Source organism: Ostrea edulis, chromosome 6 (genome assembly GCF_947568905.1).
Source record: "Ostrea edulis chromosome 6, xbOstEdul1.1, whole genome shotgun sequence".
NCBI lineage: Eukaryota > Metazoa > Mollusca > Bivalvia > Ostreida > Ostreidae > Ostrea > Ostrea edulis.
The window spans coordinates 67,950,467-67,976,733 of record NC_079169.1 but is presented as its reverse complement, the minus strand read 5'-3'; the positions used below and the strand labels follow the sequence as shown (position 1 = coordinate 67,976,733).

Below are 26,267 nucleotides of genomic sequence, written 5' to 3'. Positions count from 1 at the left end.
AGTGTCACATAAAGTGATTCGGGAAATCTTGCCTGAACTTTGGCCGCTTGTTGCGATTAAAATGGGTTAAATTGAATTTCTTGTCCGCTTCAACTTTTCGCCTCAGACATCCTATTAACTCTCTATCACGATGAAACATGCATTTCTTACCTTTACAAGGTGTAAATCCCACAGTAATTCAAGTTGGCTATTTTCGAAGCCATTGCAAACGGCCACCATTTCATATTTTACCTTCTCAACACTGAAGAGTTCCGATATACTTCTTCATGACAATTTGTACTATGATTGAAAATACAGTACTTACTGGTTGACAATTACTTTGTACAAAGCATTTAAGCATAAAAATTAAAAGCAATAAAAAGAAAACTGTGTAATATTTAATCAATCTATTTGAAGGCGTCCTAAACTATCGGAACTTTTCAGTGTTGAGAAGGTAAAATATGAAATGGTGGCCGTTTGCAATGGCTTCGAAAATAGCCAACTTGAATTACTGTGGGATATGTAACACTGGTCTGAGATTCGGAAGAGGCGTCAGTCCAAATATCCAGCCTCGACGAATCTCGCTGAGATTACTTAAACTAATGTAGCTCCTATCTAGTCAATTTGTCTCGCTATCCTTGTTTAATACATGTTCTCTGATTAGTCAATAGCATAGGTCAATAAAGTTCATAATTGTGTAATGTCACTAGATGGCGCACTAACAAACCCGTCTTACTCTGCCACTTCGGTCAAGGGTTTATATGAAGCAGAGCGAATCAGAAACCCTTAACTCGGGAAGATGGTCATTTCGTAAGAATCGAGAAGACGGCCTTTAAACCTAAGACGGCGTTTACATGACCACAGCGACAACCTAAATGTTCAACCATGCATTTGAACGGATGTTAAATCTTTTTAAATGCCAAATCGTAACAAAAATATTTTTCAACTGTATGCTGAGTACGAAAACCCATTCTTCTGAAATGAAATCCTGTTATCTGTGTTTCAAGGAGAATATCCACATACAGGTAAGTTATTATTTAATCTCTGTTATTACATACACCCTGTATCTAAATCAGTACATCCCGCACACCATCTGATTTCTTTTATTTTGAGGCATGTGGTCCTAATGCATTGAGGATTAAAGATTTATATATATCCGCAGTAAAATGTTTTTTTTAGAAAACATATACATAATGGAAAGAAAATAGACTAGCCCGAAAGAAAGATAGGAGGATCGATTAAATTTACAATTGTCATTACCCTTTTCAATGTTGTGAAACTATTTAAAAACATATTTATTTACTTTAGAAATGTCCCCCTATCCCCGCCACAGACTAGAAAATACATGTAGAAATTAACATCATAATTATCTCTTGCAACGTTGGTTTTTTGTTTAAATGATATATGTGTAGAATGTCTCCAAATTTTATTTCATTACACAGTTTCTATATGTACGTATCTGCAGCTATCATTTCAAGCTTTCTCTGCGCCAATATGCTCAAAATATATGTCTGTTCACCGTAAAGTTTCAACTGTTGACAAAGTGTTGGATCATCAAACAGATTTTAAATGGATCGTGCATGTACCCCAATGAATGATTTACATAAAAACTTTTAATACCTTTTATGACCATGGTTCTGAGATCCATACATGGTGACAGCGTGGAAGGTGAACCGGAACGGTTTAAGTAAACGCTTCACTGGATTTTCGGGCAAATGATTTTAAACATCGCCACATAGGAAGTGTTTCGATACACACACACACACACACACACACACATATATATATATATATAATATATATATATATATATATATATATATATATATATATATATATATATATATATATATAAATCTTCAGATCCTTTGATTAAGAAACAAATCTGTTATAGACGTTCAGGTATCATCCAATCAAAATCTAAACTTCAATCGGGGTACATGACAATAATGATGATAAATAGAAACTGTGCAGATTGTAAAAACAGCTTTGTTTGGGGAACGTAATAACAGTAACAATATGAAGAAACAGAGTAATTACAATATGTCTCAACGCTTTGATTAGGGGAACATGAATATATATAAAATTTAAATTCGTAAAATATTCTAAACGCTTTGTGTAATTGAGATGAAAATATGACGAAAATGCTTTTCTTCACGTGCGTGAAAGTATTTGCGGTAAACATGCTAAGAATAAAATTCATTTATCGTCGACTTACCAGTTTCGGTGACCTTAGTGATAAACCGCGATTTTCTCATTAATCACTTGGATTAAATAAATAAATTACACACCTAACTTTAAAGTAATTAAATTCCTTTACTTTCATCCAAAAATTCCAAATTCATTGGTACGTTAATTGAATATATTTTCGTAACAAAAAACATGTCAATTTGTGGTCCTAAAACGGTGACGTCACCTATTTCAGTGACCATTGTTAATATAGGTTTACCAAAAGTTTGTAACAGTTAAAACATAAATACAGGAGGAATGTGCAACTAAACGTCAATGAATAAAATAACATAGTGTAGAATTCTAGACTTTTAGTATACTTTATATCAATTTGACGGTTTGCTTGAAAAAGTAATAAGTAAATGGGCTTATTTTGGGGGTGTCCGTGTTGATTGTTTGCATACTCTCCTTTCAGTAGTTCATTTTTGGGGGGAAATTGAAGACGTACTCTATATATGTTTGCAAACACTACGGCGAAATTGATGACGCAATATACACCCGGAAACGACAACACGCACACGTAAACAAAAGGTCACCGATTCTGGTCAGTCACCGAAATAGGGCAGTCGACGATACAATAGCCCACTGATAGAATAGAATAAACAAAGAACATGATGATGTTTACATCATTCACAGTCGCCTCATGTAAACTTTGGATGATTTTACGCATGCACACACACATGGCTGCTCGCCACGAAATTGCATTGAATATGCGGACAACTGTTCATCGGGGATCCCTAAAACAGATCGCCGATGTGCACTTGACGAAATTTTATTCTGATAAATTCACAAAATGAAATAATAAAATCCATCTGTATTTCTACAGCAAACACATTATCACACAATTATACTGACTGAATACTATGTTTATAGATTTGGATTTTGCATGAAGTGAATGCGAATGACATGGGTTTAATGTTCTCTATAAGTAAATAGTTGGTGCATGATTTGCCATTGTATTCTTGACATGTTTGTTCACTTTGTTGTAAATACTGGCATTTACGTTCTCTCTTTCTCCCATAATTCAAAATGTTCAGATCTTTTAAAATTTACGATTTTTCTATTATGTCAATTAAGGGTCCGTGTTTGCCCTGCTCTCTATTTTGTGTTGCTTATATGAATTATGAGATTTATCTTCAACTTTCATGATGATTCATGTGTTTCTCACTAAGTAGTGCTGTCACGGTTAACCGAAAAGTCGGTTGAATATTCGGTTCGGTTCGATTTGTATTTTCCGGATTTCGTTTCGGTTTTGTTTACGTTATACAATATCCATTTTGTTTGTTACACGCGCACTGATTTGTTCGATATTTTTATCAATCTTATTCTAACGAATGAAATTCCATATGATATCGGTAATAGTAAAACGAAACATGGCGATATGTGCAAAGAAATTGCAAGAAAGTGTGAGTCAGAAGTTTTTAACAAAACACTCAGTCTGCAAAGCATGCAAGTGCGGGTTTAAGTATGCAATAAGATCGCTGTATCTCTGTGGTACATGGTTCACTTCGTTACCGGCAGTTAGAATTGAGAGTCAGGAATCTTTCGAATATGATCTTAAAATCAGAGGTCCCGTGTCGCAGCAGGTGTTGGCACGTACAAGAACCCCCTATTGCCAAGACCATCATGCATAGGTCAAAATTTGCAGTACCTCACCTACAGTTTACAGTCGATTATAAAAGCTCTTGAGAGCTTATGGTTTCTGTTGTGTTGAACATAACGTCGTCTTTGAATAAACATTATTTACTTATTGTTATTTATAATTAGTTGAATAAAATGTATAAGAAAATGATGACTGCATTTGTACAGAAAAAATACTTCAGGGTTTTCATATGTTATTATATATAAGTTATTTTATCACACAAAATAAAACCAAACCGAAAGTTCTCTTAAAATTAGGAATACATTTCAGCTTTAATTCTCAATAAAGATATTCAACAGCGTAACGTTGACGTCGGTGGCAATTTCGTACACTATAGCTTCCACAATCATTATATTTAATTAAATGTCAGCAGGGCACCAGCAGTGTGTCATTAAATGACCAGGTCAGTGTGGTCACATAACCGTAGCAATCTAGGTAAACGCTGTCGACAGTGTAAAAAGGGATAAAAATCTGCCAGTACCACTTGTGGACTGGCTCCGTCCTCACGACCAATAGCAGAGTGTGTAGGACACTGTGTTCAGGTCCATATATCAGTACGTGGTGTACAAGCTTATCTTACGCGAATGCGTTAAACTCATTATATTGGATATGCATCTAAAATTGTAATAAAATATTTCCAAATCAATGACGTTATTAAGTTAGTTTATCTCGATTTTTTTTCCTTTTCAATATGTTTTATCGAGAACAGATATTTACTTCCTATAATACTCTAAAGTATTATGTATTTATCTGTTATGTATGGACTGGTAAAAATACGACACTGTGGTTTAAAAAGAAATCATCCCGCATTCATATTTTGCAATTTTTCAATGAAACAATATGACAAACAGTCCATATTTGCTGTCAATGAATATCTCAATCAATCAATCAATCAGTATACCAATGGTTTCATTTCAATCAATCAGTATATCAATGCATTGTGTGAATTGAAATAAAGCCAATCATTAACCACATACTTGGAAGGAAACAGAAGGCAGACTGAAGCAAAATCCGATCATGTCTTCTTTTCTGAATAATGAATCTTGCATGATACATAATGATACGTCATATCCGCCACACGTGGGCAGAATTTTGTTCCAATGTCATGACAGGGAGACTGCATCATGACGCAGGGGAAGGATGAGGATACACTCTACCATTGTTGTGGATAATACTGAGTATAAAGCACGTGTGGTACCTGGGCAATATCGGACACGTGTCCCATCACGGTATAAGATTGATTTATATTGTTTAACGTCCCTCTTGAGAATTTCCCTTCATGGTACAATGCAGAACAACATTGGTGCAGGTTAAGGTGCTTTCTGTATAATTCACCGTTATGTGCTGGGAGACTAAGATATATTAATTTTAAACCGTGTATTCTGAATTGCAATATTTGAGCTCATATGTATGTAATAATTTCGTGGGAGTATCTGTGACCATATAAAACGAGTGTTTGGGGGAAGAAATTGGAGGTTGGCTACAGTGAATTTCATAATTTTTCTAGCCTCCGCAGCAATATAGTGCCAATGCTGTTACCCCCACAGCGTAACAGTACAAGACCGGGACGACCCATTAAACTGCGGGTTCTACACTCTCCCAGAGCATACCACTCTTACCAAACCAAGATATTGATGGAGATCTAGATTTGGGTTTACAGAATGTTGTCGGCATGAGGGGTGGCACAATAGATTATTGAAGATCCACTTATCAAACAGAACATGTAGTATGGGGCCTGAATATTGAAGTATGGGGGCCTGATTATTGAAGTATGGGGACCTGCAAACTTAGCATACTACAATACTACAACTTGTGGACAAACCATGACGTTATAATCTAGTAATTCCATCTGCCTTTGAATTTAATATAATCCTCAGAGATCCCCTGCGCGTACATGAATGAGATTTAAAGGTAGATGCGTCCAGAGGTAGACGGACAGACAGTCACAGGACAAAAAGTCACAGGACAAAAAGTCACCAAACTGACTTCTGATCAGATAGGTTCAAATGGAAGGCAGTTCAGAACACCGTAGCTTCGTATTTTACATATGTAAAGAAACTGGCCATTATGCATCTTTTTCTGGATTTAACCTATAGAAGTCTTTTAAGTATGGGAGTTTTGGGATAGTCAATGCCACCCTCTACCTGAATTTTGTAACTAATGGCGCGATTAATGCTTGCAGTTGATATGAAATTTGATTTGCAGAGATATGTGTAAATTAATTAACAATTAGTCAACCAACATGGTCAGTTTATAAACTGAGGCAAACTACTGACAAACTAGTTGATGGTACAAGGGTTTCAACAGTCTCGTTTAAAGTCAGCATTTCGTAAATTCTAGATCTAGTTTGCTATCACGACCTATCATTGGGTCAAATGCTGTCTGACGCGCTTCGTACCAGTTGTTAGACCGTTCTTTGCACACTGATTTTAACTACGGATTTCTCCGTTTACCTGATCAAGATATAGGGCTTCCGGCGGGTGTGACTGGTCGACAGGGGATGCTTACTCCTCTTATACACCTGTAGGCATGTTCACGAAGCTATCTTAGGACTAAGACGTGTCCTAAGTATGTCTTGGGACACGTCATAGTCTTAAGTCAGGTTTTCGAAGCTTTCCTAAATTTAGGACACGTCCTAAGTTCATCTTAACTTTAGGACACCATAACCCTTATTGGTCAATAATCAACCTCGTCCTAAGATGTTTGTATAAACATGACTACATCCATAATATTGAAGCGAAGAGCTCACAGAAACCGTCAAAAGATATTTAAGATCATTGACAACCCCCAAGATTACTCAATTGTGAGTAAATACAGACTTTCGTGTTCTCTCCCTCTTCTTTGCTGTATTTGTAACGATGTTAGATAGTCTACAGAGAAACTGTTGTAGAGAAGCAGAGCGGATCGTAAACCCATGGCTAGCGAAGGTGTGTCCTAAGTTGATCTTAGGATGTACCTAACTTTTTCCTCAAGTAATATCTTAGGACATATCTTAGGAAAGTTTCGTGAACATGCCTGCTGATCTCACCTCTGGTATATCCAGATACCCGTGTTTGCCCAACTCTCCATTTTGTATTCCTTATAGGAGTTATACGATTGATCACTGTTCGCTGCGTTCACCTGTTATGTACATGATGAGAACATTTTGAATGAAACAGGCGATGCGATAGTCTATCATACTTTATAGCATTTATATTATATTTAAATCACGAAAATTAAAATTGTTAAACATGACCTTTCTGCAATTTTTTCATAATTAATGCAAGTAATTTTAGGTTGCATGGAATATGAAATTAACACCCAGCTACCGGTATTTGTTTTTATAGATGTACACATGTAATGAATTTTTTGCAGAATTATACATCCTCTGTTGTTGTTTTTTAAAAATAACTATGTAAATCAATGCATTCATTTCAATTTGCCTTGAAAATAAAAACGATGCAATTTTCAAAAGGAGGGTGCCAGCTTTGCAGTGTCACAACTCATTGAATAAAAGTATTGCATATTTTTATTTATTGATATCCTACATATCAAAAATGTTAAAATCTCAATGGTTCCCTGATGGTTCACCACATACATACTTATATATACAATGTATACGGACATATCACTGATTACATAGAAGTTTGAAATAATTTGGACGCATGGAATTTGAAGAATTGAACGTAATTTTTATTTTTACACGCGGACAGGGCTGATTATTGTGTCTACCGCACCCGGCCGTTTGTTTTAACCATACAGCAAATTGTGTGTACGTTTATTGGGAGTTGAACTATGTTCAATCTCCCTGGGTCATCACGCACTTTTCTGCGCAGTAATTTGTATTGATTTGTATAGTGGTCGTCAGTGGGGGTTCTGTGTCAGCTGATTTACTCCTAGGTAAATCAACATAAACTTTTATAAACATCCGCCATTAAATAATCCATGTAACTTTTCTGAATTAATCTAATTTTGATAATTGACATGTAAGTAAATGCAATGATATTGTATTCAAATCAATTTGAATACAAGATTTCGATCAAATTGATACTGATATACATAGAAAAATAAAAGATAAGGTTGAAAATTGTCGTTTGTAGCGCAGCGTCACCTATAAACATTGATAGGGAAACGAACGACAACTGCACACAAGACCTATTGACACCGTGGCGCGAAATATCGAATATGGTGCGAAACCTCAGAAAATTTACAAGAAATAACTCTACAACATTGTGTATGTGTATATATTTGTTTTTTTTAATGTGATATAAAAAAAAAAAATGCTTGATGTTACATGTATATTGAATTAAAACACGTCATTCCCAGTCAACAACTTTCGATCGGGATCGGAATACGAAATAAAATTTCTTATATCCGGTTGCAAAGTGAAACTGCTTCATGCTTCAAGTTATTGAATTACGTAGTAATTGCACGTTACACATTAGAGAACTGTTCCTTTTAATAAAGAAAGTCACAAAATAGATACAAAATGAGTGTACCTTATTCATTACTGTTACCGAGCTTTCGTCGGCGAAAATCTCGAAATGGAGTGTTTCGATGCGCTTGATGACGGTAAGGTCCACATTTTCTACGTGAGTATTTTGATATTTGTTTATGAATTTTTTGCGCATACATGGTATGTCTCGGCTAGGAATAATGGAAACTTTCTCACCTATGTATGTAAAGACATATTAATCTCTATTTTTAAAAATGTAGAACACTTTTATCAAATGACAATGTTTGAAAACGCTTAGAGCCCCGATGTCAGAATTTCCTTTTCCAAAACATCAATATGTCAAATTCATTATCCTTTTCGAATAGTATGTACCATATTTTGTACCAGTTATCCATTTTGAATCTCCTATTACAATGGGATTTTGCTGCACTCTGTAATGTTTGCGTGGATGTCATGAGTGTGTGTCAAACCGAAATTTTAAGAGCATGGGATAAGGTGCTGCCATATATTACTTCACTATCAAAGTTTAACCCAGTTGCCACAATGTTGAATTTATGCTGCAAAAAGGATTGGAAATTGCTCTGGTCAAAACATATTGTTTGTTTGTCTACAGTTTATTTGTCTACAGATGAAAGAGACATGAGGATTCTCCCTCACAAACTGAAAAAAAATAGTTATGGATCTTGTACATGTATAGTTTATTAATCACTATAGATTTCCAGCATCACAAGTCTGATTCCACTATATGCTTCCCATACTGTCAGGTTCATTCACCCCCTGTTTGAGCCACAGTATAATATCCCAAATACCTTGGCAATAAATAACATTATTTGACTAGTGTTTCATTTTTAGCGGAGTTGCGATGAAGTCGAACTCGGCTTATGATCTGATGAAGTGCCTTTGGGCGGGCAGGCGGGCACGCATCAACGTTTCATTTCCGCACCATAGCTCTTGAGCAAATTATAGGATCTCATTCAAACTTAGATGGATTGTCACCCTCAGTAAGATGAGGAATCCTATCGATTCTGGGGTCACTAGGTCAAAGGTCAAGGTCACAGTGGCTATAAATAGACTGAAATTTGGAGAAAATTTTGTTTTCCGCACCATACCTTTTGAACGAATCATACGATCTCAATCAAACTTAGATGGATTGTCACCCTCAGTAAGACCAGGAAGCCTATCGATTCTGGGGTCACTAGGTCAAAGGTCAAGGTCACTGGCTATAAATAGACTGAAATTTGGAGAAAATTTTGTTTTCTGCACTATAATTTTTTAACAAATTATAGGATCTCAATTAAACTTAGATGGATTATCGCCCTTGATGAGACAAAGAAGCCTATTGATTTTGGTCAAGGGTTAAAGGTCAAGGTCACAAAGGATTTAAGTCGGCTGAAATTTATGTACGCAAAATTTTGCTCCTTGCTTGATAATTCTTGCAAACTTTTCTGCCGGTTCCCTCTATGCCCATTCCTTGCGCAACTCGGCTTGTGCATCTCCGATGCCGGACGATTTTTAATTTTTTTGCATTTCATTTATTTTGAGTTATTATACAATTATTTACCATTCCATTGATCCTCTACAGGACTGTAGTATACTCAGGTGACAGTTTAGCATATTGGACTACCTTTTCAAGTAATGAATCCTTAGAATTAGCTACAACTAGGATTAAACTTTAATGTATATATACAGGGGAAAAAACTTCTTCATAACTGCAAGGCATTGCTAACCATATTGATTTGAATGTTTGGGCCATAATATGTGGTCACATTTTTCATGAGAATATAAAGGGGTGAAATTCTAGAAAACAACAACACGACTTCAGTTACTCGAGGAGCGTTGTGGCCTATGGGCCTTCCATTATCCATGTTTGCTGTTGTAACGCTTTGAAAAACAACAACAGTTGATTTGTATCTAAAATCATGATAATATTCAGTCATTTATCCCCCTACCCTTCCAGTGCTATCTGTTCTAACTGAATTTCCACAATGTTCAACTCCCATGAGTACTTTCAGTACTTTGATTTCCCTTTAGCGTCATGTAACAATATCGAATATCAGAATGCCATCCCAATTTACCAATAACATTCTGTAACACATAAACAGAGTTAAAGAGGTCGACGCTCGCTACTTTGGTATTTTCTGTAAATGTCATTTCAATTTATTTCACATATTATCTTGTTATGGTCATTACTGAATATTATAAAATACGTTCGATGAAATAGGCCTAGTTTAAACACGCGTGTTACACGATCGGGAATGCTTGTGACAGAAGAGGTTCACATAAAACGGACAGTAAGATGGTTTTTATTTCTAGGCGGTGTGTATGAAAAAGAAGACGAAATATAGATCTTAAGATGTTTTGTAACTCTGTGAAAGATCCTGTGGTTCGGCGTACTGTTTAAACATGTTGATTGCTTACTGACGAATGACAGGATTTGCTTTATACCCGTTCTCTTCCTTTAAACTTTTGATGAGAAAGTGCCCAGTTTTGTAGCTTTTTAATCCGTAAACACTGAATGCATATCTCTTAAAGTAGGTAAACAGCAGGCAAATAAATCATGCTTTCCAATGTCATCGTTATTTTTTAAATTACTGTGAAAAACAAGCATATTAAAGGTGGTGTTTTAAGTGAAAATCACCGATGAAATGTACCATTTCTGACGTCAAATTACAAGAAGTATTTCTTTTAATGACAATATGATAAAAAAAATTCACGGCAAACACAGACTTAATATACATTCATACAATATCTCCCGCCAAGCGGCATCTTTTACAATGGAGCCTACATAGAGTTGGGGTGGTCTTTTATTACTTAATATCTAGAAATATCTCAGCACATTTTACAGAGCTAGCCAGGCTTCAGCGTAGAGGCTGACGCAAGCGTCAACGATGGGCCGCAGATGATAAAAGAGATATTTTACCTTTTTTTCTTTTTTTAGAAAAACATTGAGTCATAATTACAGGCCGCACAATAGCGCGGGTTCTTGTAATACAACTCCACATCCCTTTCTGCGGAATTTATGTTTTTTATTTCTGCGGGATTGATGTGGGTTTTTTTATTTCTGCGGGATTGATGTTTTTTATTTCTGCGGGATTGATGTGAATGCATTTTTTAAAATATTTCCAAAATGAATTCAATATGTACATAATTTGGTAATGAAGTTATTTTTGATATATCTATTTCTTCATTCATGAAATGCAAAAAGGATGTGCAGTGTATTCAAGTGATAAGGGGAGTTGTTTCCAGTCACGTGAAAAAAACACACGTCATAACTATAGTTCTCTGCGTTTCCGCCTACACACACTACTAGATACCGAATAACACATACACTGTACCGATTTGGGATAATGTATGTTTGCGATTGTAACGCCGCCAAATTACATAGCTCAATGAGTGCGCACTTACAATGTATCATCGAAGTTTCATTCAATAAAACACATAAGAGTTTCATAAATGAATTGATCTTGCAAGTTACGAAATTGGAGTATATATAGAAAGGAAAGAAAGGCTCAATAAAACATTGAAGTAAATGTTATAAATAACTTTTCTAATTTCACTTCAAGAAAGACATGGATTCAGACACAACACGTGCAAAACAGAGATTGTGTCTCGCTGAGTGGGTGGTGGGTGTTACGTACATGCCCATTACTTCAGTTATTTGCATGCAGTGACTTGAACTACAGTTATCAATCAATGTCTTTCTTAAGTCGTTATTTTGAATATTTCAGGATGAACAAGCTGGTCCAATGGTTCTACATCCTGTGTTTCTTTGGCGGGTTCTCTGTGCTGTTCATGCTTTTCCGTACTGATGTGAAAAAGAAATACCTGAATCCGACATTAGAGTCCTTGTTTTTACACAACGCGAGGGAGTTTATAGAAGAAGTCCCGGACTATTCATGTCCAAGTAACGTATCTGAGGACGATGCAGAAGACATACTCTGTGCGGTGTGTATCCCCTCCCTGTCTCTTTCTTGTATTATGCAGTTTTTCTTTTTAATTCCATCTCAAAAAGTTTTAAAATCTTATACTTTTCTTAAAGCTGTATGACCCAATGTTCATGTATTATTTTTGTACACAATTATCGTCGACTGACCAGTTTCGGTGACCTTAGTGTTAAACCGCGATTTTCTCATTAATCACTTGGATTAAATAAATAAATTACACACCTAACTTTAAAGTAATTAAATTCCTTTACTTTCATCCAAAAATTCCAAATTCATTGGTACGTTAATTGAATATATTTTCGTAACAAAAAACATGTCACTTTGTGGTCCTAAAACGGTGATGTCACCTATTTCGGTGACCATTGTTAATATAGGTTTGCCAAAAGTTTGTAACTGTTTTAAAAAACGTATATACAGGAGGAATGTCAAATAAACGTCAGTGAATAAATTAACATAGTGTAGAATTCTAGACTTTTGGTATACTTTATATCAATTTGAAGGTTTGGTTGAAAAAGTAGTCAGTAAATGGGCTTATTTTAGGGGTGTCCGTGTTGATTTTTTGCTTACTCTCCTATTAGTTGTTCATTTTCGGGGAAAAAATGAAGACGTACTCTATATATGTTTGCAAACACTACGGCGAAATTGATGACGCAATCTACACCCGGAAACGACAACACGCACACGTAAACAAAAGGTCACCGATTCTGGTCAGTTACCGAAATAGGGCAGTCGACGATACTTTAAAGCAGATTAATTACTTTATTTGGTTATTAACTTTCCCTTAATTACATGCTTGAAAACATCTGCATGTAAAAGAAAACAGTGAGAATGTTATTTAGAAAGTAAATATAGTGTGGTACATATATAAATCATCCCATAAATCATACAGTGTTATACGTCTATAAATAGATCCACGCGCGTAAGGGGAATCCCAACATGATGTATTAACTCGTACGCAACTCTCTAGTTTTAAGACTGAAAGAGCGTAAAACATCGAATTACTAAGAGGTATTTGGTATTTCCATTTCTATTAAACTTATGGCACGGTACTGTTGTAACAAATTACAATGTTTTACACAGATAAGACCACCGATGATCTGAAAGTTTGAACTGGTCACGTGACTGTCACTTGAAATGGCAGAGTGACGTGGTTATTTGTAAACATCGATTTAAAATCAAATAATTTTGGTTAAAACAGGTGAAATAATGTATGATATGTCATACAGCCTCATAACTACATACGTGCGATGAGTTAATAGCGTTTTTACGAAATTTAATTAATAACTTAATAAAGTAATTAATCTGCTTTTAAAAAAAAATGTGTACAAAAATAATACTTGAGCATCATACAGCTCTAAACTTGTCCGCTGCAGTATCACAAAAGAGATTATTTTATGAAACACACAAATATATCGCATATAATGCCTTGTTCACACGGATGCGCATTAAATTTTACTTCACATTAAATTTTATGCGAAGCAAAATAATGCGAATTAAATTCTTCGTGTGAACGAGACATAAGAAATAAACGAATAATCTTTGTTTTTAATGCCTCGTTCACACGAAGAATTTAATTCGCATTAAACGTAAGTTAATGCGAATTAAATCTGAACCGCGTTCACACGGAGATTTTAATGCGCATTAGTTTACTTCGAATTAAAATTGACGTCGCGATTTAATGCGAATTAAATTTACTTCGCATTAGCTCCGTGTGAACGCTAAGCGAAGCTAATTCGAATTAAATGTAGACGCATGCGTAATGGCCAATTTGGGTCACATGCATCATACCCATGGTCAGCTACATATATTAATGTTAGTTATGTACGAAAAACTAAGCAAAATGATAATAATCACTAAAAACATGTACAAACAGCATGTCATTAGATAATGTCAGACGTAAATATGTGCTCTGCATAGGCATACTGAGTAATACATGTGGAAGGAATTGTTTTTAAATACGACAACAATGTTTTAAAATAGTGATAATATGATTTTCTTTTTTACATTTTTTAAAACATATGCCGCTCATTGTTAATTTTTATACCATATGACGTCACAGTAGACTTATAATACGTATTAGTAATTAAAAATTACGTCATAACAGTAGTCAGCGGAATGGTGAAAAAGACGTTCCGAAGTTTTAAAATTGGGCCCATGAAGAAACAATAGATTGTCTAGATTGAATGCTGGTTGTCGGAGGAAATAACAAGTAATTTCTTGGGAACATATAAATAAACACGACAAAAAACTCCTTATGTGTAGATCAGTTATGGATGTAGGCCTAAATTGTAAACATGTAGTATACTACATGTAAGCCTATATAGCGTTTTGAACAAAGAATTCTGTATAGATCTACACAATATTCATTAAAATATCTATAAAAATAATTTTCAATAACATAGTCTATTCTTTAATTTATTTCGCGCACCCTTTAATAGAGATGCATACGAATTTAATGCGCATTAGTTTACTTCGCATTTTAAAAAAAAAATATTACCGCCGTGTGAACGCTATTTAATTCGAATTAATTTAATGCGAATTATTTTACTTCGCATCAAATTTGATGCGAAGTAAAATTTAATGCGCATCCGTGTGAACGAGGCACTAAGTTAGCTTTTGAAATTGAGTTACAACATGCAAGACCGTTAATTTGTTATCTAAATATTTTTAATTTGATACATACACACATACTTGTAACGAGTAAACAAGTATCTATCGAATCTATTGATCATATAATTCATAGAATATGTTGGTTTTACAACTGAAATCTCTACACACTACGGGGGAAAAAACCGACAGATATTAATGATATACCGAATAGAGAAAAATTGTTCTTTTCGTACAAACGAATGTGTTAGAGAATTTGTACCTTAACCGGGTCGGAATGAAAATAGAAATATTTTCTTTTTAAATAATAGAAATCGACAACGTTAAAGAGGAAACACCGAAAATATCGTGATTGTGAAATAAAATGTTGGGAAGATAATGATTTGAAGTGATTAAGTTAGAAACAATTATTTGGTAATTCGTACCATTGTGGAATCGGACATAGTAGATATTGCCGACAACGAAAAATAATATGATTACTGCAAGAAGGCGATGAAAATACAAAATACAAATAACCAATTAATAATAAATGAATCTCGCATTAAAATCACCAATCCGAAAGGTGAGTGAGAGAGAAGTCGAAGGAAAAGATACTGTGTTAATTTTCTAGCTCAATACATTTTTTTTAAAATTCATTTTTTCAAGGTAAAAAAAAAAATGAAAGCTGCAATCCTGAAATCCTAATATCAAAACCTAGAGAACTATATGAATCCGTACTTATGAACATTTAAAACAATGTTTTATCATAGTTTATAAGTTTTAAAGATGATATACTTTTAATATACTACATCGTAGTTTTCAAGGTCAATAAATTTTTTCCCCCGTTTATCTCCCCCCCCCCTTTTAAAAAAAAAAACGAATTAAAGCCGCAATCTTAAGACTAGAATATGAAAAAGAGAAAGCTATATAAATCCGTACTTATATTCATTATGGATATATCCAGTGGGGATCCGGGTTAGAATAGGTCCTCAGTACCCCTTGCTTGTCGTAAGAGGAGATTAAATGGGATGGTCCTTCGGATGAGACCGCAAAAACTGAGGCCCCGTGTCACAGCAGGTGTGGTACGATAAAGACCCCTCCCTCCTCAAAGGCCGTGAGCGCCGAACATAGGTCTAACTTTTGCAGCCCTTCACTGGCAATGGTAACGTCTACGTGTGAGTGAAATATTCAATATACAATCAATCAATCATAATGGCTAAAATAAGGAATTCAAGGTCAAAGCCTTACAATGAAGGAAATGAAAATGTACTTTCATCAATCATATACAACAGAGAATATTTCACCTGGTGAGTATTGACGATTAGGCCGTGGAAACTGATTAAGCAAATGATTTATCCTAGTAGATTCATGCGCGTAAAATCATTTATATTGTTCATTTCACCAAGACCAATGATTTCAAACGATGCATCCAGGATTTTCTCTGCATCGGTCCATGTTGGGTTATGATCAGTAACAACCACTTGCATGTCTTGCCAAGTGTGACCTTTGTTGGGTTCGGTCACGCGTTGTGGTTTGACGGTTGGTCGGTGGTGGTTGGTTCTAAGTCCAATACATGTTGTGTATTTGTAGTTTCCCCAAAATATTGTTAGCCACATTGCGTACAGTTGATGAAGTATATGAAATTGTTGGTTTTAGAGGAGAATTGGTCCAATATTTTATAACGGAACGTTTCTGGCTATAAATTAGCAAATAGTGCTTGTCAGAGCCTTCATTTGGTTGTAAGGTTGTCCAATCTGATCCTTACCACCAAATCCTTAATATGTTTGGGTTGTCTATAGGACACCATTGGCGGTTCACTAAATTATCTTGCCAATCTAGAATTATGCAAGAGTTTAGGAAGGTTATCCTTTAAGGTTTTATTAGGTCCTTCTAGGTAGGCTTCACTGGGCTCACGGCTGGTGTGACCGGTCAACATGGGATGCTTGCTCCTCCTGGGCACCTAGTCCCACCTCAGGTGTGTCCAGGGTCTGTGTTTGCCAAACTATCTATTTTCTATTGCTTGTAAGAGTTATGAGATTGATCGCTGTTTGCCAAACTATCTACTTTGTATTGCTTGTAGGAGTTAAGATATTGATCGCTGTTCGTTGTCTTCACCTTTCTTGTAAATGGTGACCAGAGGTACTATATAAGCCTTGGTTTTCTCCCTGTACTGCAATAATGATATTAGTAACAGATAGCGGCTTGTAATCTTGTTTGCATGAATGAGACTTTGATTGTTAACTTCGTTGTTCACTGAAACAAATTCGTCTGGTACGAATTGCTAGGCCTTTCGGTATACCCTCGAAAATGTGATATGGGTGGCAGCTGGATGGCATCAAATGTAAATGGGTGTCGGTCCATTTTGTGTGGAGATCAAATTCAATTTCATCATTTCTAAAAGAACATGATGTATCAAGAAATGTATTGGTGGTATCTGAAATATCCAATGTGAACTTGATACTATGGTGAAATGAATTGACAAAGTACACAAAATTGTCTAGACTTTCCCTTCGTTCGACCCATTTGATTTCTATGTCACCGATAAACCTAAGCAAGCTTAGGGGTTCCATAGGTACATGTAGTAAAAGTTTTCTTAATCTACCCATAAATAATTTTGCAAAGGAGGGTGATATTTTAGTTCCAATAGCAGTGCCACTTACCTTGAGGTAATGTTTCTACCTTGAGGTAATGTTTCCCATTGATTGATTGAATATTGTTTGTTTATTGCTTGAGAGTATTTCACTCCTATGGAGATGTCACCAATGCCGGCGAAGGGCTGCAAAATTTAGGCCTATGCTCGGCGCTTTCGGCTTTTGAGCAGGGGGAATCTTTTTCGAGCCACATCTGTTGTGACACGGGCCTCGGTTTTTACGGTCTCATCCGAAGGACCGTCCCATTTAGTCGCCTCTTACAACAAGCAAGGGGGTACTGAGGACTTACTCTAACCCGGGTCTCAGAACACAAAGTTATTGCGTCTAAGTACATGTTCTGAAACCTACCTCACCTAATCATTGTTTGGTAAGAGGCTTTTTATTTTATCAGGCATGCCTACTATGAAAACCGTGCAGTTAAGGAGGTACTCTACATCGTCATAATGGCTGACTTCCTTTTAAAACATGGATGAAAATATAAATATCAGCAATATTTGTCTAATCATTTATTAAATTCTCACATAGCTCAGTAGGTTAGCATGTCGACTGCTGAACTGTAGATCATGTTTTCGAGTCCAGCATGAGTTTTAAATTTTTTCCAGGTTATTTTCTACTAAAACTGCATTTTTTGACTAAATAAAGTTAATTTCAAAGTTTTCAATTTCAAAATATTGTTGTACATATCCTCCACTTTTCATCCATATCAAATTTCTCTGGTGTAGCATACATCCTTAATATCAGTCATACTGCGTATAGGAGCAAGTTCGGAATGCTTCAGGAAAAGTTTCGATACGAACTGAAAGCGTTTTTAGGATTTGTTATGAAAAGAAAACTATGTATTGAAATAAATTGCAAAACATTTATGTAAGCACGTGCTTACATGTAGCTACGCCACTGCAGCGACTGATTGTATGTCTCTGTTAACGCGGTTCCATTAATATCTTCGGTGATAGTGTGGCTTGCCATTTGGAACATGGCAGAAATCAGTGGCTGGTCCTCAAGTTAGCGTCGTATACAAATCTTGATAGATGTTTCTGGTTCAAGAATTATTAAAGAATTCAAATTTTGAGAGAGAGAAATCAGTTGAAAATGCACTGGTATTTTATAATAAGTGAAGGAACATTTGTGAAATAAGTTTACTTTCTGACATGCAGGAGAGAAAGAGATTTCTGACGAATTTTAAAAATCCCTGCTGGTTTGAAGAGGTGTACAAGTACGATGACTATTCAGCGGAACCGGTCTCGGAGCTACGATGTTTCCCATATTTCCATGTTTTTGGTGTTTGTAAAACAGGAACAACAGACCTTTTCTACAGGCTGACTCGGCATCCGCAGATATTGAACAATTTTGGTCTTTTAAATAAGGAAACATGGTTTTGGTCTTGGAGGCGTTACGGACAAGGTAATACTGTTTGTTAAGGACATCCCAATGCTACAATTCCATTTATCATGAAAGGTGAATATAACGAACAGTGATCAATCTCATAACTCCTATAAGCAATACAAAATAGATAATTGAGCAAACACGGATCCCTGGACACACCAGAGGTGGGATCAGGTGCCTAGGAGGAGTATTCATCCCCTGTCGACCGGTCACACACGCCGTGAGTCCTATATCCGGATCAGGGTTTAATATTTCAACAGTCAAAGCCTCTTCTTTTTTTTTTAAATCTCCCATAATTTTGACAACTGTCCATTTGTATCTTGCAAAGTAACATATCGTTAACCTGAGAATATGGTCTTAGGTTGATTTAATACCACAATTACACCTCAGTCTTAATTGTTATGATTCCCTGCATGTGCACTGGAAATGGGTAGGCCTATATATGTGTGGAGGTGAAATGAAATGCCATATACCGAGGCAATATTAGATGTGACGACACGGTCTTTGTTTTAAGTCATCATGCAAAGGTGAAGATGACGATCTGTGATCAATCTGATAAGTCCTATAAAGACTATAAAATGAAGAGTAGGGCAGACACGGTTCCTGGACAAAGCAGAGGTGCCTAGGAGGAGTAAGTATCCCCTGTCGACCGGTCACACCCGCTGTTACCCTTATATCTTGATTAGATAAGCGGAGTAATCCGTAGTCAAAACGGCATTACAATTGGTATAAGACACACGTCATACAAACGAGGAAGTGTTAGATCAAATTAGAGAGACTATTTTGTGCAACAGAATACGCATACCTCGGGGGTAGGGGTTGTCGCGCCTGGAAATAGCATCCCTTCCCGTCTAGTTAAAAGGCGGTTTAGTCCGGGTTAAATTAGTATGCACACACATGATGACAATTAACCACACCTCTTACTATGACAGAGAAATGCATTACTGTACTTATGTCTATGAATATATGTAACTAGAAGCTTAACATTAAATGCAGTGGGGGATAGGGTGGGGTCCAAGGGTTTTGAGGCTTTCTAGGTTACCTTTATGGGTTATTCTAGCTATTACTTTATGCATATTAAAATCAATAAATAACAACATATAATTCATTCGTTTATTTTTATGCACTTCATTGTTAGTATGATGTCAAATATTTTACATATATCGCTGTTGTTCTACTAATTTTTATTTTTGATCAAGAAAAGCGAGGAGGCTGTACCACTCTAAATTCGCCACGGAAATGATCAACTCGATTAATTCTAGGCTGTGAATGAATCTCAATGTATCCTTCCAATAACAAAAAGGCAGTTAAACATTCTACATTTATTTGCTATATATGAATGATGAAACGAAAGGCGAAGATAACGAACAATGATCAATCTCACAACCCCCACAAGCAATACAATATAGATAGTTGGGCAAACACGGACCCCTGGACACACCAGAGGTGGGATCAGGTGTCTAGGAGGAGTAAGCATCCCCTGTCGACCGGTCACACCCGCCGTGAGCCCTATATCCTGATCAGGTAAACGGAGTTATCCCTAGTCAAAATCGGTGTGCCAAGAACGGCCTAACAATCGGTATGAAACACGTCAGACAGCATTTGACCCAATGATAGGTTGTATTGAATTTACTATTGGGAATCCGTACAATAATGTATTGTTCTAATGTCCTCTCATTGCTACATGGGAATTTATCAGGATAATCACCTCCTGCAGCCTTCCTATTAATTGTCTTATAAATGAAGATTTTTATTATCCAGTTGTGTAATGTTCATTACATAACAGATTTCCCCGTTTTCCTGTGGATTGATATATTAATATTCCATTGGTACATGTACGTATTGTAGGTGCTTTGTTAGGAGAGTTTTGAGAGTCCAAAACCATCACCCCTGGGCTTGATAGAAAATAAATATATTTGCCTATTTTATGCACTTTTCAGTTGTATATATAAATATAACTAAATGTTGGTCCTTAGTTTGGATTGGGCCCCTAAACCCCCCCAACCCGGAGGGGGGGGGGGGTGGCTTGGCTCTGGATTTGCGCATATGTATATAGTTAACCAACGTCAACATAGTATTACTTGATGAAGATATAGGGCTCACGGCGGGTGTGACCGGTCGACAGGGGATGCTTACTCCTCCTAGGCACCTGATCCCACCTCTGGTATATGTCCAGGGATCCTTGTTTGCCCAACTATCTATTTTGTATTGCTTATAGAAGTTATGATATTGATCACTGTTCGTTATCTTCACTTTTCATGGAGTTGAAATCATTCTGAGTTACACACCAAAAAGGATGTTTAGACCAATCAGATAGCATAAAAATTCCTCATCATCTAATAATAGCATTAATTTTTATATAAAAATAATCCCGTGGGGATCCGGATTAGAATAGGTCCTCAGTACCCCCTTGCTTGTCGTAAGAGGCGACTGAATGGGGTAGTCCTTCGGATGACACCGCAAAAACCGATGTCCCGTGTCGCAGCAGGTGTGGCACGATAAAGATCCCTCTCTGCTCAATGGCCATAAGCGCCGAGCATAGGCCTAAATTTTGCAGTCCTTCACCGGCAGTGGTGACGTCTCCATATGAGTGAAATATTCTCAAGAGGGACGTAAAACAATATTCAATCAATCAATATATAAAAATAGATGCTTTTATTTTGCGAGAAATTACTACATTAAATTTTCATTGGTTGGTTGTTTAACGTCCCTCTCGAAAATTTTCCACTCATATGGAGACGTCACCATTACCAATGAAGGGCAGTAAAAGTTAGGCCTGTGCTCGGAGCTTATGACCTTTGAGCAAGGAGGGCTCATCTGATGTGACAAGGGGCATCGGTTTTTGCTGTCTCATCCGAAGGACCGCCCTTTTAGCCGCCTCGTACGACAAGCAAAGGGTACTGAGGAACTATTCTAACCCGGATCCCCACGGGATAAGAAACAGAGAGAGTTATCGTTTTGTTACCCACTGTATTCTGCCATCTGTCCGAAAATAATATTTATAGGCATCAAATAGCTTCCACGCATTACATATTGATGTATTTATAACCGAATTATGTTTCATTCTCCCATTTTGTTTTACAAAATATACCTAGGATCCTACAATGGTACTAAAATTACACTCGACGAGTTCTCACGGATTTTCAAGGCCGATGAAATTGGACGGACAAAGATTGCACTAAACGATTTATCGCAGTATTCAGATCTCATCACAGGTACGGGTATAATCAGTAATTTAGTTAATTGTACTTTTGAGGGTCGATAAGAATTTATCAACAATCTAGGTCGCCATTTTTAAATTGAATAAACATTTATATATACAATATTGGGTTGAATTATTAGGGCGCGTCAATGTTTAACATTTATATAATACACTTTTACAAGCGAGTTTTTATCCCACCTTTCATAGATTGAGTGGAAAGGGTTTAGCCGAAAAAGAATCTTTTCCCGTCTGTTTGTAGCTTGGCTTCCTGACCTGCGTTTACTCGTGACTCTGATAATCTTATGATGCAACACATCAATCATAACATTAGCTTATTATCTGTTTTGTGAACTTAATGAGATTTCAAGCAGTATCAAAGCATAGGAAGGTACATCTACATGCATTTCACTCTGATTTTATATGTGTGTTGCAAAAATGAATCTTAGGCTTTTGTACTTGTTTCATCATAATTTCGTTACACGAGTTCTTTATATACAGGCCATGGCGATCCCATGGATTTCTGGGATCATCGTCATTGGAGGGAAATCCCACAGAACAATCCTCTCTCAAACGCACCGAGATACATGACACCTCATCTAGTGAAGCACGTGCAACCGAAAATCAAATTGATTCTCGTGCTACGAGAACCTGCAGAAAGGTATCACGAGTAAACTTGCCACAGTAGTTCGTCCTCTGTATCTATAGATTCAGAACACCCGACATTAACCGCAACTTGCCAGTGTAACACACACACTTTAGACCCGCCGTTGAAAATTGAGTCAAAATCTGTGGAATTTTGAACCAGGACCATTTTTTCATAAATAGGTAGAAACTCACGCGTGAAGAAATAACTTCTTATAAATTTTGATCGAAAATTGTACAATGACATTTGATAAATGTAATCATTCTGAGAAATCAGTTGAAGAAACTGCAAATTAATGCCAATATGTTTCATAGTGTTCAAGGGAAAAAAATGAAAAGTGAAGAGTATTGGTAGCAATGATCAGCAACATCAAGTGTCAAAGGTTATCGTCAGAGACATTCATAAAGAAAACCAGAAAAATTATTCGATATTTGACTTTAACCCTTGACCTTCATCTCTTATATAAACCTTCGATTTGAGGCCTTATATTGTATTCTTGCATCGCCGTCGCAAAAATTTAATATTAAAAAATGGAGGCATATATTCGGCCTTCCTTTTTCATAAACAGAATAATTAATGTAGAATGAAAAATGTATAATTTCTCTAGATGTAAAAGAAGCTCTTGAGTATTGAAAAGTAACCATTGTATATTATAAAAGCATAATCTGATCCACGCACCCACCACTAATAGCGAAGTGTAATGAAAGCCGTGAATTTAATTCAATATTCAAGCCTATTTAAACAATTATTTTAAACGGACTGGAATTATTCTATCATCTCCTCCAAAATATTTACTAAAAATCTTTTTAGGAATATCTTTTCACATACACATTATTTTGAAAATAGTACGACTTTGGAAATGAACTAGGGTTCGATTTGACTGGCTACGTCAACAAACGAAATCATTTGATGCTGTGAGTTTTCGGGTCGCATCACAGGCACCTGAAGTATGGATATTACTAACCCCCCCCCCCCTTTTTATTTTAATAAAAAAAAATTTGGTGGCAATAATTTCTCTGAAATGTGTGAATTCCCGGTCTATCTCATCCCTCTTTCAATTCATGTTTCGTTTCATGCTTTTTGTAAGCTTTAGAGATTAGCCTTCTACCGATATAATAAAATATACAAGGTATGAAACAAAAATTTGTAAACAAACAGGGGGTCCCCGTCTCGGGGCACATTTTCCAAGTAATTGCAGAGTTACTTAAGGAATTTTGGCGAGCGGCAGGTCAGGGAGATGTCATACTACAAGTCTCTTCAACTCAAAACCCATCTCATCTCTTTTATTTAACACAATCTTGCGTGGATTGATCGGACAGGGCTTCATCTCTTCCACTGGCAGCCAAAAAGGAGGTCACAGAGTACGAATTTATAACGTGTCGTGTGATTGGTCCGCGAATAATCCCAAGACCATTCGGATGATCCCGAGACTAAGCAATGTCTTTGAGAACCAATCACACGGCGCGTACAACAAATTCGTACTCTGTGACCTCCTTTTTGGCTGCCAGTGGAAGAGATTAAGCCCTGCCCGATCAGGTTCTTTCTATGTAATGGCCTCAACAGGCTTCCCTACTATATAAATGTCGAATAATGTCTTTTGTACAGATAGAATTCGAAATATTACGTCTTTTTCATCAACGTTATATAGTAATCAAATTCTAATATAGGTGGACATATTGTAATAGTTCGTTCAAAAATCAGGCGGACATATTGTGACACTTTGAAAAAAATTGGGCAGACATATAGTGCAGGCGGACATATAAGGACAGTTTGGTCCAAAATTGGGCAGATGTATAGCGAAGGCAGACATATTGTACAGGCGGACATATAAGGACTCAACAATGACACATAATGGGAAATAGTGGACATCGTAGTGAAACATCTATCAAATCTTACAGCTCGAAACTTAGTGAGGCGAAAAAGAGGGAAATGTCTGACATTTTGTGTAGAAATACATGTATATCTGCAACATCTGACATGTCTGAAACTGTGTCAAAATCAGATAATACAGCTCCATCTGAAAATGCGTGTCATGGTTTTCTGGAAACCAATCTAATCAATGAACTGTTGAACAACGAGTTTAGTCTAGAAAATGTCGAAAGTGGTCCTTTTGGAAATGTGATGCCATCTGCCAACTTGTCATCCACAAGCAACAATTTGTTTAGATTTGCAAACCGCCAAGTCGCTTTCAATTTTTCTTGACATACTTGTATACAGTGAAATAATTAGTCTCTGGAATTGATTTATTGTGTTCAAGTTAAGGGCATTTGAACTTGTTAATTCTCTCAAAATATTTGTTTTATTGTTAATGAAATTCAACAAGAATATAAACATTTGTTATTTATATTTTCAATTTGTATCGGTATAATAAAACAGTTAAATTATAATCATTGAGGGAATTAGCAAGATTCCAGTTCCCCTAGGACCTTGGCTAACACCTCGGGAAATAGTCCTGGCTTCAGGGAACTGGAATCTTGCTAACTCCCTCAATGATATATACTTTAACTGTATAATGATAACCTCTTCTGTGTATCTAGGCTATGATTTAAGAAATGAAATAATCATCTCTTTTATATTGTATATCAAACAAGAGCATCTTCAAGCGGGGCATCCCCTCGCATCAATCACAAATGGAGGTAACTGGTAAGGATCTCATACTCCTTGCTATAGTATGCGATCCACATACATGTATTTTGTGATTTTGCGATTAATTTCTAACAATCTTGCTGTTATAATTTGACAAACCGGTTCCTTTCTCAAGAGAAAAGTGTATTTACAATATACTAAATGGTGTTTTGTGTCTTGGATTAAAGACTGAACTTCATAAAACACGCCCGATCTATCGAACATATTATATTGTAGTGTGATCTCCAATTATCCCGCCTAATCAAGGATCAAAATCAACGGAGGTCAAAGACCAGTCGTACCAAAAAACTCTGAATGAGTCCGTATACGAAAATATTCTTCCCTAATTGTGTTTATTAAGAATAACAAAATGATATTAATGATATGTATCTACAGTATGATTAGAAACTAAATTATGAGAAAAGCATAACTTACAAAGAGTATTTTAAAGTGAGGGCTTATGTCAAACATGGGGGACAAATCCCTGAATAAGGAATCCGTAAAACTACCCCAGCAAATGGTGACAAAACTCGTCCATCTGGCGGAACAGTCAAAAACCAAAATTGTCATGTCCTCCCAACAATTACCATCAAGGTGGAAGTGATCCCCAGTTGGTTCCTGTTCTTGATAATTAGCTAAGCAATTAAAAATAATAATGAAAAGTGAAGATGCCAGTCCTATGCTGTAGGATAGACACGAAAAATCGATGTATCCGCAGTGTTCCGTGATAAATAACCAAAATATCCAGTCTATAGTTTGAATTTACATGTATACAGGATAAATGACTTCGATAAATTTTCCCAAGAGAAAGGTCTTTCGACCGGTAAGAAATGATTGAAATTTGGGAGATCCGCATTTGTGGATTAGATATTACCTTAGGGTGGGATAAATTCCTCAGCGTTTATCATGATCAAGAAGCTTCACAGTGCAGTGGTTTTTGTGTAAGTC

At 36.2% G+C, this 26,267-nt stretch overlaps 1 protein-coding gene across 4 annotated transcripts in view; it reads left to right on the top strand.

Moving 5' to 3' along the window:
• The first annotated feature begins 717 nt into the window (after nt 1-717).
• LOC130046914 (carbohydrate sulfotransferase 15-like) overlaps nt 718-26,267 on the top strand; it is a 35,525-nt gene continuing 9,975 nt past the window's right edge. Inside the window, exons 1-6 of one of the 4 annotated variants that reach the window (XM_056140565.1) lie at nt 718-1,004; nt 12,014-12,230; nt 18,621-18,867; nt 21,945-22,064; nt 22,550-22,709; nt 25,286-25,330. In XM_056140565.1, the coding sequence (XP_055996540.1) occupies nt 12,015-12,230; nt 18,621-18,867; nt 21,945-22,064; nt 22,550-22,709; nt 25,286-25,330 (788 nt within the window). In that variant the 5' untranslated portion in view covers nt 718-1,004; nt 12,014. Of the gene's footprint in view, nt 1,005-10,508; nt 10,577-11,942; nt 12,231-18,620; nt 18,868-21,944; nt 22,065-22,549; nt 22,710-25,285; nt 25,331-26,267 lie in introns of those variants that run through there. The other 3 variants (XM_056140567.1, XM_056140564.1, XM_056140566.1) reach the window with 3 other exon arrangements.